Genomic DNA, 19,110 nt, shown 5'->3' with positions numbered 1-19,110 from the left:
AACTTTCCACCGAAAAATGTTGGATGGCAGGCTAGTAAATTTTCGGTCTGTCAGATTTTCCTATCGTGTGTACACAAGTCCGTCACACAAAAATCCAAAGTACAAACACGCATGCTCGGAATCAATGTTCACTAAACACGGCACAGTGGTGTAGTGGTCAGCACTCTCGCCTAGCAGTAAAAAGGGTCGCTGGTTTGAATCCCAACCATGACACTACCTGCCTGGAGTTTGCATGCAGGTAGGTTAATTGGCTTCTGTCCAAAATTGGCCCTAGTATATGAATGGGAACCCTGGATTGTTGGCTCATTAAGGGTAAAGACCGATGTGAGTGTGCAAGGGATGGGGGACAATTGTAGACACTCACTCAGCTTGAACTGGTTGGACTGTTGTCTTTATTCAACCTTACTAACTATGTAAATATGTAACGTGACATTAGCAGAAGGTGCCCAAAAGGTGGCACTCAAGAGCAGAAATTCCTCGTAGTACGTCGAGTTTGTTGGCTGACAATTGTGTACCATTTATATGCAAAACAAGTTCCTGGCACACGCCTTTCGGACAAAAGTCTGATGCTTTGTCTGTGGAAAATCTGAGCGTGTGTACGGGGCTTAAGGCTCTGTTCACACCTAGGCGTTCCGGATCTTGGGCGGAATTGCTGGGATTCTACCTGCAATTCCCAAATCGCCGCAAAGCGCTTGGGATCCTGTTACTTTCAATGAGACCCTGCCCAGCAAATCGCAGAAAAATCATGGGACACCTGTCGCCCAAAAGAAGGTCCTAGGTGTGAATGGAGCCTTAACCGGTTCCCGACCAGCGCACACCGATGTACAATGGCATGGCTGGGCAAATGGGCATACCTGTACGTCCCTTTAAATTTGCTGCTGTGCCATCGCGTGCGCACCTACTGGGGCCTCCTTGAGTCCAATCGTGGGTCCCGCAGACTCGATGTCTGCAGGGTCCGCAATCGCCTCACAAAAAAAAAAATTATAAAAATGCCATAAAACTATCCCCTATTTTGTAAATGCTATAACTTTTGTGCAAAGCTATTAATAAAAGCTTTTTTTTTTTTTTTTTTTTTTACCAACAATATGCAGAAGAGTATGTATCGGCCTAAACTGAGGAAAAAAAAATGTTTTTTATATATATTTTTGGGGGATATTTATTATAGCAAAAAAACAATGTGTTTTTTTCAAAATTGTCGCTCTTTTTTTGTTTATAGCGCAAAAAATAAAAACCACAGGGGTGATCAAATACCACCAAAAGAAAGCTCTATTTGTGGGGAAAAAAGGAAGTCAATTTTGTTAGGGAGCCACGTTGCACGACCGCGCAGTTGTCAGTTAAAGCGATGCAGTGCCGAATCGCAAAAAGTGCTCTGGTCTTTGGCCAGCAAAATGGTCCGGGCTTAAGTGGTTACTGAACTTAATGCAGATAATATTGAGATCACACTGCCTCTATAGCAATTTGCTTAGCCTATACCAGTGATGGCAAACCTTGGCACCCCAGATGTTTTGGAACTACATTTCCCATGATGCTCCACTACACTGCAGAGTGCATGAGCATCATGGGAAATGTAGTTCCAAAACATCTGGGGTGCCAAGGTTCACCATCACTGGCCTATACTGACATTTCTGCAGCTTGCTTTCTAACAATGCGGTCACACTGCCTGAGCTGTTAGTCTAGTTTTCTGACTCTAGGCAAAATTGCTTTTATTTCTATAGGCTCACTTAATATGAATTGCTGCGGCCAACTTGACCAACCCAATGTTTGTCTCCCGTTATTCCCTCACAAAAGCCATGTACCCCTACAAACAAAGTTCTCCCCAAAGGGAAAAAAACCCTACATGTTTCACCTAATAATAGGCTTCGTCAGGGTTATAGATTTGTGTATTGTGATTATAGTCACTTTTATAGTGTGTTACCCTAAATATTTATTTTTCTTCTATGTTTGTTGACACATGTAGTTTATAAATCCTAGTCTCTATCATATGTATGTACTTTTTCCATCCGTACCTGGTTGATCCTGCCAATCGCCTTTCTTCCTTGTTCTAAACTGACCACACAAAGCGCAGAAGTTTTTGCCGAGTCTGTCCTCTACTAGGTCCCCCAGATCATTTTCTGTCCTCGATTCCCCCAGAGTTTTTCCCTCTAGCTAGTAACTTGTGTTCACATTTTTAGCTTCCAAGTGCATTACTTTACATTCTTTAATAAAAAAAAAAAAAATAAAATAAAAATCATCTGCCATATAGCTGCCCATTCCTCTATTTGACTTAGGTCATCTTGTAAAGTTGCTATACCCTGTTGTGAAGCTATTGCTCTGCTTAGCTTTGTATCATCAGCAAACACTGAGATTAAACCATTTTCCAACCTCGTTGAACAAGTTAAACAGAACTGGTCCCAGAACAGAGGCTTGGTGTAACCCCCTCCTTACAACCCTAGACCAATACGAAAATATACTATTAATCATTACCCTATGGACGCACTTCTGTAACCATTTTTTTTATCCAGGTACATACAATCTCATCAATGCCAAAAGATCTTAATTTTCTAAATTAAGAATTTGTGGGGTACTATATCTAAAGCATTATCAAAATCTAGATACTCTACACCCACAGGCCTTCCTCTATCCAAATAACAGTTGACCTCCTCATAGAATTTTAAAAGGTTGATCTGGAAATAATGGTTCTTCATAAATCCATGTTGGTTACTGCTAATGATACTATTCTCATTAGCAGAATCTTGGATATGGTCCCTTAACATTCCTTCAAATGGTTTACATACTATTGATGTTGGGCTGACTGATTTGTAGGTTCCAGGTATTTAGCTATCTATTTTTAGAATATTGGTACCACGCTTCCTTTACACCAATTAACTAGTACCATTTGAGCCAGTAAGGTGTCCTTAAAAATTGGAAACAATTCTTTGGCTATAACATGGCTAAATTCTTTCCAAACTCTCGGCTGTAAATCATCTGGTCATGGTAATTTTGTTTTGGAATGCAGATGGTGACCTTTTGGTCATATTAATATGCCCTTTTACCTTATTCTTTAGCGACCCAGATTTAACTTTTCTTCTTATATGTTTTTTCCCAGTGGAATGCACTGACAAATGAAGTTGTTTAATATGCTCCTAAAACACTCCCACTTTTCTTCAGTGTTCTTAGGTGCAATAATTGAATCCTATCAGTGGCGGAATTATAGGGGTCGCCAAGATCGCCATGGCGACCGTGCTGCAGGGGACCCTTGAGGGCCCCCTGTACTCTTCCATAGGAGGAGAGGCTGAGAGGAGCTCCCCGATCATAAGCCGAACTGTAATCGGCACTATGGGGGGAGCTCCTCACATTAGAGTAAAGTGAAAGCACAGCGTGGGCTCTTTGTCTCCCCCTACAGTGCAGTACCCGGCAGGAAGAGCCAAGGTAAATGTCTGCCGTTTTTTTTTTTTTTTATAACACTAGCTACTGTATTTGTGTTTATGTGTGTGTGTGTGTGTGAGCATGCATGTGTGTGTGTGTGTGTGTGTGTGTGAGCATGCTTGTATGTGTGTGTGTGTGTGTGTGTGAGCATGCTTGTATGTGCGTGTGTGTGTGTGAGCATGCTTGTATGTGCGTGTGTGTGAGCATGCTTGTGTGTGTGTGTGAGCATGCTTGTATGTATGTGTGTGTGTGTGCGTGAGCATGCTTGTGTGTGTGTGTGTGTGTGTGCTTGTATGTGTGTGTGTGTGTGTGAGCATGCTTGTGTGTGTGTGTGAGCATGCTTGTATGTGCGTGTGTGTGTGTGTGTGTGCGTGCGTGTGAGCATGCTTGTGTGTGTGTGTGTGTGTGTGTGTGTGGGTGTGAGAGCATGCATGTGTGTGTGTGTGTGTGTGTGTGTGTGAGCATGCTTGTATGTGTGTGTCAGCATGTATATGTGTGTGTGTGTGTGTGAGCATGCATGTATGTGTGCGTGTGAGCATGCTTGTATGTGTGCATGTGAGCATGCTTGTGTGTGTGTGTGTGTGTGTGTGAGCATGCTTGTGTGTGTGTGAGAGCATGCTTGTATGTGTGTGTGTGTGTGTGTGTGTGTGTGTGTGTGTGTGTGTTCATATATGTACAGTGCCTTGCGAAAGTATTCGGCCCCCTTGAACTTTTCAACCTTTTGCCACATTTCAGGCTTCAAACATAAAGATATAACATTTTTATTTTTTGTGAAGAATCACCAACAAGTGGGACACAATTGTGAAGTGGAACGAAATCTATTGTATATTTTAAACTTTTTTTAGCAAATAAAAAACTGAAAAGTGGTGCGTGCAAAATTATTCGGCCCCTTTACTTTCAGTGCAGCAAACTCACTCCAGAAGTTCAGCGAGGATCCAATGTTGTCCTAAATGACTGATGGTGATAAATAGAATCCACCTGTGTGTAATCAAGTCTCTGTATAAATGCACCTGCTCTGTGATAGTGTCAGGGTTCTGTTGAAAGCGCAGAGAGCATCATGAAGACCAAGGAACACACCAGGTAGGTCCGTAATACTGTTGTGGAGAAGTTTAAAGCTAAAGGATTTGGATACAAAAAGATTTCCCAAGCTTTAAACATCCCAAGGAGCACTGTGCAAGCGATCATTTTGAAATGGAAGGAGTATCAGACCACTGCAAATCTACCAAGACCTGGCCGTCCCTCTAAACTTTTAGCTCAGACAAGGAGAAGACTGATCAGAGATGCAGCCAAGAGGCCCATGATCACTCTGGATGAACTGCAGAGAACTACAGCTGAGGTGGGAGAGTCTGTCCATAGGACAACAATCAGTCATACACTGCACAAATCTGGCCTTTATGGAAGAGTGGCAAGAAGAAAGCCATTTCTCAAAGATATCCATAAAAAGTCTCGTCTAAAGTTTGCCACAAGCCACCTGGGAGACACACCAATGATGCGGCAGCATCATGGTTTGGGCCTGCTTTTCTTCAGAAGGGACAGGGAAGATGGTTAAAATTTAGGGGAAGATGGATGCATCCAAATACAGGACCATTCTGGATGAAAACCTGTTGGAGTCTGCAAAAGACCTGAAACTGGGACGGAGATTTATCTTCCAACAAGACAATAATCCCAAACATACAGCAAAATCTACAAAGGAATGGTTCACAAATAAACGTATCCAGGTGTTAGAATGGCCAAGTCAAAGTCCAGACCTGAATCCAATCGAGAATCTGTGGAAAGAGCTGAAAACTGCTGTTCACAAACGCTCTCCATCCAACCTCACTGAGCTCGAGCTGTTTTGCAAGGAAGAATGGGCAAGAATTTCAGTCTCTCGATGTGCAAAACTGAGACATACCCCAAGCGACTTGCAGCTGTAATCGCAGCAAAAGGTGGCTCTACAAAGTATTAACGCAAGGGGGCCGAATAATTTTGCACGCCCCACTTTTCATTTTTTTACTAGTTAAAAAAGTTTAAAAAATCCAATAGATTTCATTCCACTTCACAATTGTGTCCCACTTGTTGGTGATTCTTCACAAAAAATAAAAATTTTATATCTTTATGTTTGAAGCCTGAAATGTGGCAAAAGGTTGAAAAGTTCAAGGGGGCCGAATACTTTCGCAAGGCACTGTATGTGTATGTATGCATGTGTGTGCGCGCATGTATGCGAGTGTGCATGTATGTATGTGTATGTGAATGTGCATGTGTTTATCAGTGGCGGTGCATCCAAAAGGGTGCACAGGTGCCGCCCCCTCTCTCCAGCCACCTCCTCTATGACCAATGGATAGATTCATGCATAGCATAGCATGAATCTACCCATGGCCACCGCTGCCACCCCCATATTTAGGTGTCTGGTCCCTTTTGGGGTGCCGGGTGCCTGAATTACAGCAGCGGGGGGTGTTTTTGCAGCACCTGATTAGAGCCATGGGCTCTAAAAGGCTTCAAAATAGGTGAACTGCGAGCGCCATGCTTGACGCTCACAGTCTACCCAGGTGTGTTTGAAAAGTGAATTAATATTCACTTTCCTAACACTGAACCGCCTCTCCACCAATCAGGTGTGCGGGTCTGTTACAGTGGTGGCGTTTGATGGGCACAGTGGCTGTAATTGATGTTTTTTAAATCGGTTCCTTTTATATGCGGCCACCCACTTGGGACTGGGCCCTGGTGTTCCACCATCGGGCTCGGAGAAAAGAGCCCTGTCTGGAGGTCGGGGCCACCATGGTTTCCTGCATCGGGGCCCTGAAGGTTCTAGTTATGCAACTGAATCCTATTTAGTATCATGTAACATAGAGCGTAGCTTAGAAATTTTTGTTCTTTTGAAATTAAGTGTACAGTACTTATTCTTCCCCCGTGTTTCCATTTCCTATCATTTATAGCAAATGTAATTACTCTGCTGTCACTATTGTCTAAATTATCTGTTACTTCCACATCTGTAATCAGCCTTGTGGCATATATAATCAAAAGGTCCCATAGAGCATTTTTTCTAGTTGGGGCTTCCACCATTTGGCAAATTGTTCTGAATTATGTTCAAGAAATGATGACCCTTAGTTGAATGTGCAGTTCAGTCTGCCCAGTTAATATCGTGATAGTTGAAGACCCCATGATTATAACATTGCTCTGCTTCCCAGCAGTTTCAAACTGTGAAAGTAAATAGGTCTCCTTATGCTCCCTAAGGTTAGGGGGCCTATAGCAGGGGTAGGCAACCTGGGGCCCTCCAGCTGTTGTGAAACTACATTTCCCATGAGGCATTGCAAGGCTGGCAGTTACAATTAATCCCAGAGGCATGATGGGACTTGTAGTTCTGCAACAGCTGGAGGCCCCAGGTTGCCTATCCCTGGCCTATAGCATACACCCACAATTAATTGAACATTTATTTTTTATACCTTTGACCCTCCAGCCACAAAGTGTCCATCTCCTTACTAGCCCCGTTATCAATGTCAACCCTCATATTCACTATTAAATCACCCTTGACAATCATACAGGCACACTCCTCTCCCTCTTTACCTACCCTGTCTCTGCAAATACAGGGATTACCCCTGGCTAGTAAAAATCCAATTGTATGAGCTGTCAAACCAGGTGATATTTCCACAACGTCAAAGTCCTCCTTGAGTATCAGAAGTTCTAGTTCTTACATTTTCTTAAACAGACTTCTAGGGTGCAGAATTAACACTTTTTTTTCCCTTCAGAGGTAAGCACTTATGTATATATACAATATAAGGGAATGACCTTACCGTTGTCTCATGAAGGGGATATTGATGCAGTTGGCAGCTGCTACAGCAGCGAAAGGCACAAAACGACCAACCAGGGATGGCAGATGCTACCAATGAACAATAGAAAAAAAAATTAATATGCTGAAAATATATTACCTGAGAAGATGTAACATTAAGAAGCTCCCAAGGCTTACAGCAAGTGTCATGCAGTTGTCATTCGAAAATGCAATACATGACATTAATTCCCGAATTTTTATTCTGTCATACAAGAATTTTCGTGACTAGTAAACTCATCAGATTCGATGTGAGATTAGCATGCAAAAAAACACGGACGATCATTCGCCCGATAATCCGATCATGTGTACGGGGCATTACCCTGCTTTAAACTTCTCCACAACTTTATCCATGATCTGTCTGGTGTGTTCCTTGGCCTTCATGATTCTGTTTGTTCGCTAATGTTCTCTAACAAAGTTCTGAGGGATTCACAGAACAACTGTATTTATACTGAGATTACATTACACATAGGTGGACTGTATTTACTAATTAAGTGACTTCTGAGGGCAATTGATTCCCCTAGACTTTACTTAAGGGTATCGGAGTAAAGGGGGCTGAATACAAATGCACGCCACACTTTTCACTTATTTATTTGTAAAAAAAATTGAAAACCATTTATCATTTTCCATCCACTTCACAATTATGTGCCACTTTGTGTTGGTCTATCACATAAAATCCCAATAAAATAAATTTCCGTTTTTAGTTGGAAAATTACAAAATATGGAAAATTTCAAGAAGTGTGAATACTTTTTCAAGGCCCTGTATAATGTATAACATTATAAGGCTGAGAAGTAAATGATCCACCGACAGAGGCAATGAGGGCACATGGTCCTGGTGGTATTGGGCTGTGAGGCATAAATTCCAGTTTATTGCCTTCTTAGGGAGCCCACAGTGGTTGTGTACAGACTATGGAAGTAAGTGGCTATATATAGTATGTATATACACAAGTACCTGTGTAAACCCTCATATGTATGCAGGTGTACTACTATTGACACAGTCTACATATAGAGTTGTACACGCGTTTAAGCAGGTACTTGCGGAAAAATGTGTATAGTCACATACAGCCATTGACTCTTATAGGGGGCTTTATGCAGCACCTGTAGATTTCCTGGAGGGGAAGTATGCTGGAATTTATTATATATAGACATATAGAGTTGTATGCACGAGCCCTGAGCCCTTGTTCACACTGCTGTGGCCTCAAAGTCTCACAAATTAAAATTTGACATCCCTGCTTGACTTCATTGCGGCTTGCATACGACTTCTTTAACAGAAGGCAATGCAAGTTGTGTTGATGTCGTACGAAAGTAGCGCAGGCAGGGGCGGACTGACAATTCATGGGGCCCCTGGGCAATAGGAGAAGATAATGGGGCCCCCGGGCAATAGGAGATTATAGGCCCCAGGCAATAGATTATGGGGCCACACAGTATACACACATATACAGTATACATACACAGACACACAATATACACCCACAGAATACACATACACACACTGAGGTACTGGAGAGACGGGGCAGCTATAATCGTTTTTTTTTTTTTTTAAAACATAGATTTTTACATCCCGTCCCTGGTTTTATTGAGGCTGGCAGCCCTGATGGGGCCCCTTAGTGGGATGGGGCCCTCGGGCAGTGCCCGAGTGCCCGAATGGTCAGTCCACCCCCTGAGCGCAGGAACCTTTTTTTTCTAATGCCGCGTACACACGACCGGACTTTTCAGCGGACTTGGTCCGGCAGACAATCCGACGAACTTTGCAGCTGAGGCCCGCCGGACTTTAAAACGAACGGACTTGGCCACACACAATCACTCCAAAAGTCTGACGGATTTGAACGTGATGACGTAAAATAAGGAAGTTCATAGCCAGTACCCAATAGCTGCCCTAGTGTTGGTTTTAGTCCGTCTGACTAGCACACAGACGAACGGATTGTCCGCTAAAAGCCAAGTCCGGTGGACAAATTTGAAGCCAGTCTTATTTCTAGGTCTGCCTGACTTTGGGGAAGAAAAAGTCCGCTGGAGCCCACACACGATCGAATTGTCTGATGGACTCTGGTCCGCCGGAAAGTCCGCTCGTGTGTACGCGGCATAAGTCAGAGCAACTTAGAACAGTTCCATTGCCATTAATGGGGAGCGACTTGTTATGCAACTTTGAACTCTCCTTGTCAAAAGATTTTATTTATTGCATCAAAATAGACCAAACAGAGAGGCTGTTAAACATATAATGACAAAGGTATAGAAGCTCATTATTAAATAAGTTGGTAAGAGTACAAGATATTCAATAGTCATATAAAGTCTGATATGTTGGTGGCAAGCTGTAAGAAATATATATTTTACAATGAGATCTTTTGGCTGAATCAACAAGAATAAATTAGACTTATCTGAAGAAGAATGTCATAAACTGGAAACCGAGAGCTTCAAAATTATAAGTGGGGTAAAAAAGGATAGAAAGGATAAAGAGAAGGTAAAAGAGACGGGGGGGGGGGGCAGGGATGGACTGTCAACTCATGGAGCCCCGGGGCAATAGGAGATTATGGGGCCCCCAGGCAATAGGAGGTTATGGGGCCCCACAGTATACACAAACACATAGTATATAATCACACAGTATACACAGAGATGTTTCTATTGGCTGAGAAGGTGCTGGAGAGGTGGGGCAGCTATAATCTCTGGATTTTTAGACCAAAAGGATGTCGGTAAGGGACATTTCAGAGACAGATGTAAAAAAAAAAAAACACAGATTTTTACATACTGTCCCTGGTTTTACTGAGGCTGGCAAACCTGATGGGGCCCCCTAGTGGCTCGGGGGCCCTCGGGCAGTGCCCGAGTTGCCGAATGGTCAGTCCGCCCCCGCAGGGGGGTCCACAAGGTTGATCCAAAAGCCAGCAACTTTGAACTCTCAAGTCACATGAAAAGTCGCAACAGTGTGAACCAGGGCTAAAGGTCAGTTGTGGGGTAAGCAGTAATACGTGTTATACAAAATATACAAGTTTACCTTGGTTAGTGACTTCAGGCCCAGCGCTGTCACCACAGCCCCTGTAGTAGCACTCACATAGGCTGTCGCTAGTTGGCTGCAAGGAAAAATAAGAATTATTATATGCACTATACTGGTGTGTGTGTGTATGGTATGCTTAGTGAATGATGCATGCATACAATCTGATTATTAATAGGCATATCCCATTTCTATCAGCTCTACTGATGGAAGCATATCCTATCTTTAGAATGTTGTATTTAAAGGGCAGTGCTGCAGTTAAAGCGGTTGTATAGTTACATTTCTAACTTTGACCTACAGGTAGGGTAAAAAGAATCATGCACGGTTTAGGAGATATTCCCCTTCCAATGAGCCCCTGACTTCAGCAGCGCATGCGAACTAGGAATTCTCGGCTGAAAGTCCGGCAGACGCCAGAAAACTCCTGCACGCATGCGTGGTACAAAGAATACAAAGAATTACCGCTCTAAGGTAATGACTTCTCCCAAAACAGCTGTCTCCACAATCCCACAGGGTGCTGGCTCTGTTTGCAACAGGAACTGAAGTAGAAAAGATGTAGCTGGATAGCCGCACTCCGAATTATTCAACTTTATTTCAAAAATGTAATTAAAATCATAGCATCTAGGCTGGTAAACAGACTAACTGCACAGCCGCTGACATGTTTCACACCGAACACGGTGCTTAGTCATAGCTACATGTGTGGTAGTGACGACTTTGCGGCTCTGGCCACTCAAAGCGCCTGAGCCACGATACCTGGAAGACACGCCAAGGGAACATGTCAGCTCCCTCGGCGTGGACTGAGTGAGATGCCGGCGCCTCGTTCTAAGGTAAGTATTACATAATACGGTGCATACTAACTCATTGTGCCTTTTCCCTTACAGGTGTAAAAAAAGAAAAAGTCAGTGGGTTTACTCCCGCTTTAATGGCAGCAGAGCTTCAGGGGATACTGTACATGGGCTCACAAGATCGCACTGTCCTTTACTCTTATTTCTTCTTATATCACAAAGTGAAGGCACGGTAAATGTTTGTAAACACACATAGCTCCCAACTGTCCCTGATTTGGAACAAAGTCCCTCTGTCCCTCTTTTAATTTGTCCCTCATTTTGGTCCGATTTATATAGTTGTATATTAAGTGCTCTTTTTATCTTTCAAAAAGAGTTTCCCAGTGCTTAACCTTTCATCTGATTTCTAAATTGCTGCATTTGTAAATTTCAAAAGCCAATATGAAGGAATAGTGGTGGTACAAAAAAAGCACCTGTAGGTTTATTTTTTTTTTATTATTATTATTTATTTATTTTATTTATACCTCTTTCCCATCTCAAAAAGTTGGGTGGTATGAACACATGGGCTGAATTACTAAAGGAGTTGAGAATGTTCACATAATAAAGTCAATTATCCAGTCATGTTCTAATGGAATAGGCAAACAGGAATTAGCTTTTCCCATGATTAACACAATTCATTTTGTGAAATATATCAACTAGTATATATTCTATTAACCCTAATGCCGCATACACGCGATGGGAATTTCAGACAGCAAAAGACCGATGAGAGCCTCTCATTGGAAAATGCGACCGTGTGTATGCTCCATCGGAATTTAGCTGGCCGAATTCCCGCCAGCAAAAATTTGAGAGCATGTTCTGATTGGAAATTTTGATCGTGTGTATGCAATTCCGACACGCAAAAACTCATGCATGCTCAGATTCAACTAGGAGATGGAAGCTATTGGCTACTGGGTATTGAACTTCCTTTTCCTAGTCCCGTCAAACGTGTTGTCACCGTCACCTCGTTCTTGACAGTCGGAATGTAGTGTGACCGTGTGCATGCAAGACAGCTTGAGCAAAAATTTTTGCTGGAATTCTGTCAGGAAAACCATCAGAGCTTTTTCCAACCAAAATTCTGATCATGTGTACGCGGCATAAGAGCCAGTTTACACTATCGCATTTTAATTCATGCCTTCCGATGTGCTAAATAATGTCTATTCCCATCTCAGGGCTACAATGCAGCACATTTCTAAAAATACAACATGTCCAGCTTTATTTTCTGCATTTTAGTGCATGGGGAGGCTCACAGAAGGCAATATTCAAAATACATGTAACATGAATTTTGACGCGTTAACAAACTTTGGTCAATGGCTGTTAACTCTATCCACTCCAAATGTCAACGCACAAAGGAAATACTCCTGCCTAATGCTACGAAAACACACATCGCTTTGCACATACATAGACCTAAATCAGAACCTGCATTAAAGGCTACGCACCAGCAGGTTTTTTTTTTATTCTGTTGGGGTTCTTTTATGTATAATTGGAATGAATTTTGGTTGCATAATGTAGTTCAACTTTTTATGATACAGTAGCCATGTTAAGCCATTACTGTGTATCTATGCTAACCCGCTAACCCTGTTTTTTTTTTTGTTTTTTATTTCAGACCTGCAAGGGAAAAGGCATAATGAGCTAGTATGCAGTGCATACTAGCTCATTATGAAATACTTTACCTTAGAACAAGGCCCCTGACATATCACCCGATACACACGGAGGGAGCTGACATGTTCCCTCGGCATGTCTTCTGGGTAACGTGGCTCCGGCGCTGTGAGTGGCCGGAGCAGCGATATCAGTACTCCCGCAAATTGTACACGGGAGATTTCTTTCCGGCAAGGTCCGGCATCTGCCGGGCTTCCAGCTGAGAATCCTCTGTGCGCATGCGCCGCTGCAGTCAGCGGCTTATTGCGAGGGGAATATCTCCTAAACCGTACAGGTTTAGGAGATATTTTTTTTACCTACAGGTAAGCCTTATTATAGGCTTACCTGTAGGTAAAAGTAAAAAAAAAAAAAAAGACTATACAACCACTTTAAGTTTAATGCAGCCATGTACTAAAAAGCTGAAATTTGCACATTTGTTTACCTGTTTGTAATTGGTGCGTCTCCACTTCTGTTGGTGTAGTTCACTATGGCATTAAAGGACTGATTCACCCACTGCCAAAATATGACTGCTGGGGTTGTTCTGCAGATAAAATAGATATCATTAGTTTATTTGCACTATCCAGAAATATGAGTAGAACATTACTAGATGTGTTTTACTTCACACCACTATCGTAGTGGATAACACTTGCCGTATGTTTTGTAAAGCCTCACGGATCCCTGCATCCATGCAAGTAATGTGGATGCAGGGACTTCTCCACTGCCAGAATACACAGTTAAGTTTCCAGCAAGACCAAATGACAGAAGCAGGCTCCTGTTGAATAAAAAGGGGACACACACATCCAAATTCAGAAGGTTCCTGCTGAACCTCGCCAAATTTCGATACATGTATGCCCTGCTTAAAGGGTAACTCCACTATCGTGGAAAAAAAAAAATAGCAAATATAAAAAAAAAAATATATAGCATATCCAATTGCGATTCAAGTCGTGTTGTAATATTGAATGTTATTAAAATCACCTTCCTTTTTAAGCTGCAGCTCTGTAATTCTCTGTAAAATACAATGCAATATGACTACCTGGAGGTGTTCTGTACATAACACCCTCCCCCCCCCTCCAGAAACATAATTTCCTACATGTGTGATTGGCTCACTGATTTTAAGATTATAGTCAGATTTCAGGCATCCCTTGCAACAAAAATGTCATTTTTGCTGAGATACTCCCAATAGGAAATCGCATCTAAAGGGATGCAGACTTTACAGGTTTCATCATTAGAGCCCTACATGTGCAGCAGCTGGTTGATAACTATGAAACCACTCCCATTTGATTCACTTATAACATGGACATAGACAAACACACAGGGTTTTCTTCAGAATAACAAAAGGTAGGATGCTGCAATAAAGTTTGTTAAAATCCTTGCAATGTGCATAGATCACCCAGAGGGGAACAGACCTGGATCAGGCATACAGCAAACATAAGACTGAGAAAAGTCATAATCCTTGTGCTGGCATCAAAAGCTCAGGGTTCATGCACACATACTCTGCACAGTATAGGCAATTGTTTTTTTTTTTTGCCTAGTATACTGTAAATCCCCTGGCACGGGGCAACACGCATGCTGCATAAAGCCTCCTATACAAGTGAATGGAAGGATGTTGTCGTACTCTTGTAAACATTGATGCTTCTCTGCATCAGCATTTACCCCCACATGTACGTCCAATGCATTTACCAAATGTAGAAGTTTCACATTTGGAAAATACTATGGTCTGCATGCGCGGGTAAACACAGATGCCAAGAAGCATCAGCCTTTAACAAGAGTTTTGTCATTTACAACCATTCACAGAAGTAGCCGGAGTCCAAGACATCGATCTCCAATGGTTCGCGTCCTTCCTAGGAAATCGGTCACAGACAGTGAAACTAGGAAAATTCCTCTCCGAAACTTGGGCAGTCACCTGCGGAGTCCCTCAAGGCTCTCCTTTGTCACCCGTTCTCTTCAACATTTACATTCGCCCACTCCTTCAAATCATCAGATGCTCAGATCTCTGCTTCCACTCTTACGCTGACGACACGCAACTTTATTTCCGGATCAATGGAAAAAAAGATCACCAACAACAACTTGAAAACTGCCTCAAATCAATAGAGGACTGGATGACCACTAACTCCCTCCAGCTGAACGAATCAAAGACAGAGCTTCTTATCTTACACCCAAATCATAAGCCCACAACCAAAACCTCCTGGTCTCCACCAACCATCTTTGGGCAGACTATCTCCCCAAAGACCAAAGCGAAGAGTCTCTGGGTTATTTTAGACGCACAAATGTCAATGGATGCGCAAATAGGAGCAGTAGTCATTGGATCTCACCATCTGCTGCGCATTCTTCGCAGACTCATCCCTTTTATCCCAAAGAATGACAAAGCAGTGGTAGTTGGAACAATCATTAATTCACGACTGGACTACGCAAACTCGCTTTACATAGGATTACCACAATATCAACTTGCGACTTGCGCGATTACAACTGATCCAAAACACGGCGGCAAGGCTGATAACAGGAAAAAAACCCTGGGAATCCATCTTTCCTTCGCTGAGGAGCTTACATTGGCTAACCGTAAAAAATTGGATCACGTTCAAGACCCTTTGCCTCACACACAAATGCGTGCATAGAGAAGCTCCGCAATACCTAATGGAGAAAATAAATCATTACACGCCAAACCGCAGTCTTCGATCAGCCAACAAAAACCTCCTCCTCGTGCCCAAAGCCCGGTATAAATCCAAGGGTGATCGGAGATTCGCTGTCCAAGGGCCTCGGCTATGGAATGCTCTACCAATCAACATCCGCCTGGAAGAAAATCACCTGGCTTTTAGGAAAAAACTCAAGACCTTCCTCTTTTAGCAGATGATCAAAGCTCGCCACAGCACCTAGAGGCGATTCAGTTCACATTGTGCGCTATACAAATATTTCACTTGTATGGCTGGATGAATGCAGCATGTGCAACTCTCCAGGCACAGAAATGTGTCGGGAGATTTACGCTAGGCATAAAAAAAAAATGCCTACAAATAATCTGTGTGCATGAACCTTCAGAAAGCATTTAATGCAATGCACAAGCATAGAAAATAACATTTTCAGAGGGAGAGGTCAGCTATAGAGTGTTCCATACCTTCTCAATACAGGATTCTATCCAGAATTATTAAACTTGTAATACTACAGAAAAGATTTTACCAAATGGTTATCCGTGATCTCTCCACCATTTTGTCTGTTTTTCTAGCCATGATGGGTACAAATAGTTTGAGATTGGAATAGAAGAGTTCAATGGAGAAAGCATTGCATACAGTATAATGACCAAATGGTAATTTTTTCCCAGTGCAGCACATTCCCAAATGACACCACGCTTTCCTTTCATTTTTGCAAATTAAATCTTTGGCTACTGAATTTTGACTTTGTGCATGCCTGGGGACATACCTGTAAAATGTCAGCATGCAACCAGTTATGGTCATGTTCATTGGGACCTGTGCAGACATCCTTCCTATCAACACCATCTTCTCGCCTGTGTCTGGATGGAAAGCAGAGTCGTAGATGTATTTGGCTTTCCATAGTTGGTCTTCAGTTAGTCCTGGTGTTGGTATTCTGTTTCTGCATATCAAAGATTTATAAAATGCAAATTCAATCCAGTCAGCCACGAAGATGCAAATAAAAAAAACAGCCTATTTTGAACTACAGGTGTAACTATGTGTTAGCGTGTTCCATTACCAGCCCATACCAAGAGCCGCACTGTTGTCACTCTCAGTATTGTCATGCTTAGATAGACTTTGATCCTCTTTATGACCATGGGTCACTGGAACTTGCCATACATTCAGAAATCATAGGCAGCTAGACTTCCATTATTGCAGGCAATATGGTTAACACCATATACCCTCCGTGCTACACCCGAAAGGGGGAACCTCTGGAGGGGCTTGCTCACTTAAAATAAGTGCAAAATGTATAGTGTTATTGCAACCCAATGTTTTTAGGTCAGTTTGCTTTTTGAAGAGTATATGCCCAATTCTAAAAGACAAAAAAGTAAACGAACCTGTAATTTTCTATAATGTTCTTTGCTTCCTCTAGTACTTTGGGCCCAAGTAGAACATTGCGAGGATCTGTCACCATGAAGAAATGCCGGGCTCTTCCTTCAAAAGTACTCTGATCCCATCGTGGTTCCTTAATTTTGATATTGAAAGGAAGTTCTTCAGGCATTGTCTGGAACAAAGAAGAAGACTAATAAGAAACACGTCAAGTAAATTCATTTACAGGTTGTGGTAATGTAATTACCAGGTAGCTACAAGCAGGGCTGTCTTTAAGGCAGGGCAAAAGGGGCCCTGAGCCCTGTGATTATTGTGGGGCCCAAAGCAGCTGCCTCTTACTTGCCAACTATCCCAGTTTAAATTCCCTTGACCCTAGAAGTTTTAGCCCTGTGCTGTGTCCCAATATCTCAGTGTGAAGTGCTGCTACTAATGCTGCCCAGCTCTGCCCTATTGTTGTGTACAGATGACTCCCCTGCAGACCCAGTGTTTACAGGTAAATAACCGGCATTCATATGTAAATAGCGGCAGCATTGCTAAGTAAATAGCTGCGGCCGGCAGCATTCATATGTATATCATGCTACCCTGCAGTGAGGAGATGATGTGCTGTAACCTCTAGCAACTAATCAGTGAGCAGTATTGCTGTACAGTATTCTCTAGCAACCAATTAGCAAGCAGAAATAATTTGATGTAACCTCTAGCAACTAATCAGTGAGCCGTAATGTGTGCTGTAACCTCTAGCAACCAGTCAGTAAGCAATAATGACATGCTGTAACCGCTGGCAACCAATTGCAATTGCTACATGATCTGATACAATAACTGATTTTTAGTCTAGCTTTGATTTATTGTGTCTCAGAGCAGGTGGAGAGTGAAATTGCATGGGGGGGGGGGGGGGCAATAACATTTTTGCCCAGGGTCCAAACGATATTAAAGACGGCCCTGGCTATGAGGCCAAGACTGTTGTTTGTGCTGACTTCTCAAATAAAACTTCAAAGCTTACTTAGTAAGGAAATGTACAACATTTCCTAGCCCACAGCAATTCAGAGTTTATCATTCACTGTCTTAACTTCAGAAATGGAAATATGAATGACTGGTTGATATAGGTTACTGCTCCTTGCACTTATTTACCAAATAGCCTGTTGAGGTTTGCACATATGGTAATGCTTGTGCAACCATACATTAGCAATTTCCTGGCTATTATTTTTTTTATTATTATTATTATACATGTTTTATATAGCGCCAACAGTTTACTTTACAACATGAGGGCAGACATTACAGTTACATTACAATTTGGTACAAGAGGAATCAGAGGGCCCTGCTCATTAGAGTTTACAATCTAAAAAGGAAGGGGCAATTGATACAAAAGCTGTGGGGGGATGAGCTGATGGAGTAAGTAAAACAGTGTTAGTTAGAAGCAGGATAGGCTTTTTTGAAGAGAAGGGTTTTCAGGGATCGTCTAAAGATGGATAGATTAGGGGACAGTCGGACAGATTTGGGTAGGGAGTTCCAAAGGATGGGAGAAGCTCTGGAGAAATCCTGGAGGCAAGCATGGGATGGAGGTGACAAGGGAGCTAGAGAGCAGGAGGTCTTGGGATGACCGTAGAGAGCAGCTTGGTTGGTATTTTGGGACTAGGTTAGTGATGTAACTAGGGGCAGAGTTATGGATGGCTTTGTAAATTATTGTTAGTACTTTGAATTTTATTTGTTGGGAGAGTGGAAGCCAGTGGAGGGATTGGCAGAGAGGGGTGGAGGACACTGAATGGCTGGTAAGGTGTATGAGTCTGGCAGCGGCATTCATTATGGACTGAAGGGGGGATAGTCTATGTAAAGGTAATCCAATGAGGAGGGAGTTGCAGTAGTCGAGGCGAGAGATGACCAGGGAGTGAATTAGAAGCTTGGTGTTGTCATTAGTTAAAAAGATAAAAGTAAGGGGGTTTTTTTAGGTCGCGCTATGGATTGTAGTTTGGGTAAGAGCAGCCCCTATTCAAATTCCTACCCTGTGGGAAGGAATAAAATGAAATAGGGAGGGGGGGGGGGGAATAGGATTGGCGCTATACCCTTTAAAAAATTGGAGGCTTAGGTATACAATTAGCAAGGAATTTCCAGCGGGCTGGATAATAAAATAAAATAAATTAAATATGAATAACTGTGTATGTGTCCGTAAGTGTCAATAATAATTGTGTCCTTTAAAAACCATACGTGTCATAACGAATCATAAAGCATATATCATTAGACAATTGTAACAGCATACAATAAAAATATATAAAGTGCAAGGTGCTGGTGAACAAATTCTGGTATTTGTGACAAAACTATATGAATAAAAAGTAGAGCTTAGTATAAAAAGTATATATATAGAATATATATAAAAATATATATAAAAAAATATATATATACCGTATATACTCGAGTATAGGCCGACCCGAATATAAGCCGAGGCCCCCAATTTACCCCCAAAAAACTGGAAAACTTATT

At 42.3% G+C, this 19,110-nt stretch overlaps 1 protein-coding gene across 2 annotated transcripts in view; it reads right to left on the bottom strand.

The window, feature by feature from the left end:
- SFXN3 (sideroflexin 3) overlaps window positions 1–19,110 on the bottom strand; it is a 75,618-nt gene that overhangs the window by 43,648 nt on the left and 12,860 nt on the right. For both annotated transcript variants that reach the window (XM_077455329.1, XM_077455327.1), the window contains 5 exons: window positions 16,650–16,816; window positions 16,043–16,213; window positions 13,077–13,175; window positions 10,185–10,260; window positions 7,170–7,255 (listed from right to left, as the gene is read on the bottom strand). In XM_077455329.1, the coding sequence (XP_077311455.1) occupies window positions 7,170–7,255; window positions 10,185–10,260; window positions 13,077–13,175; window positions 16,043–16,213; window positions 16,650–16,813 (596 nt within the window). In that variant the 5' untranslated portion in view covers window positions 16,814–16,816. The remainder of the gene's footprint in view (window positions 1–7,169; window positions 7,256–10,184; window positions 10,261–13,076; window positions 13,176–16,042; window positions 16,214–16,649; window positions 16,817–19,110) is intronic.

The sequence above is a fragment of the Lithobates pipiens genome, unplaced genomic scaffold (assembly GCF_037356315.1).
Source record: "Lithobates pipiens isolate NorthernLeopardFrog02 unplaced genomic scaffold, aLitPip1_a1.2 Scaffold_25, whole genome shotgun sequence".
Classification (NCBI taxonomy): Eukaryota; Metazoa; Chordata; class Amphibia; order Anura; family Ranidae; genus Lithobates; species Lithobates pipiens.
This window is presented reverse-complemented; position numbering and strand designations above follow the sequence as displayed.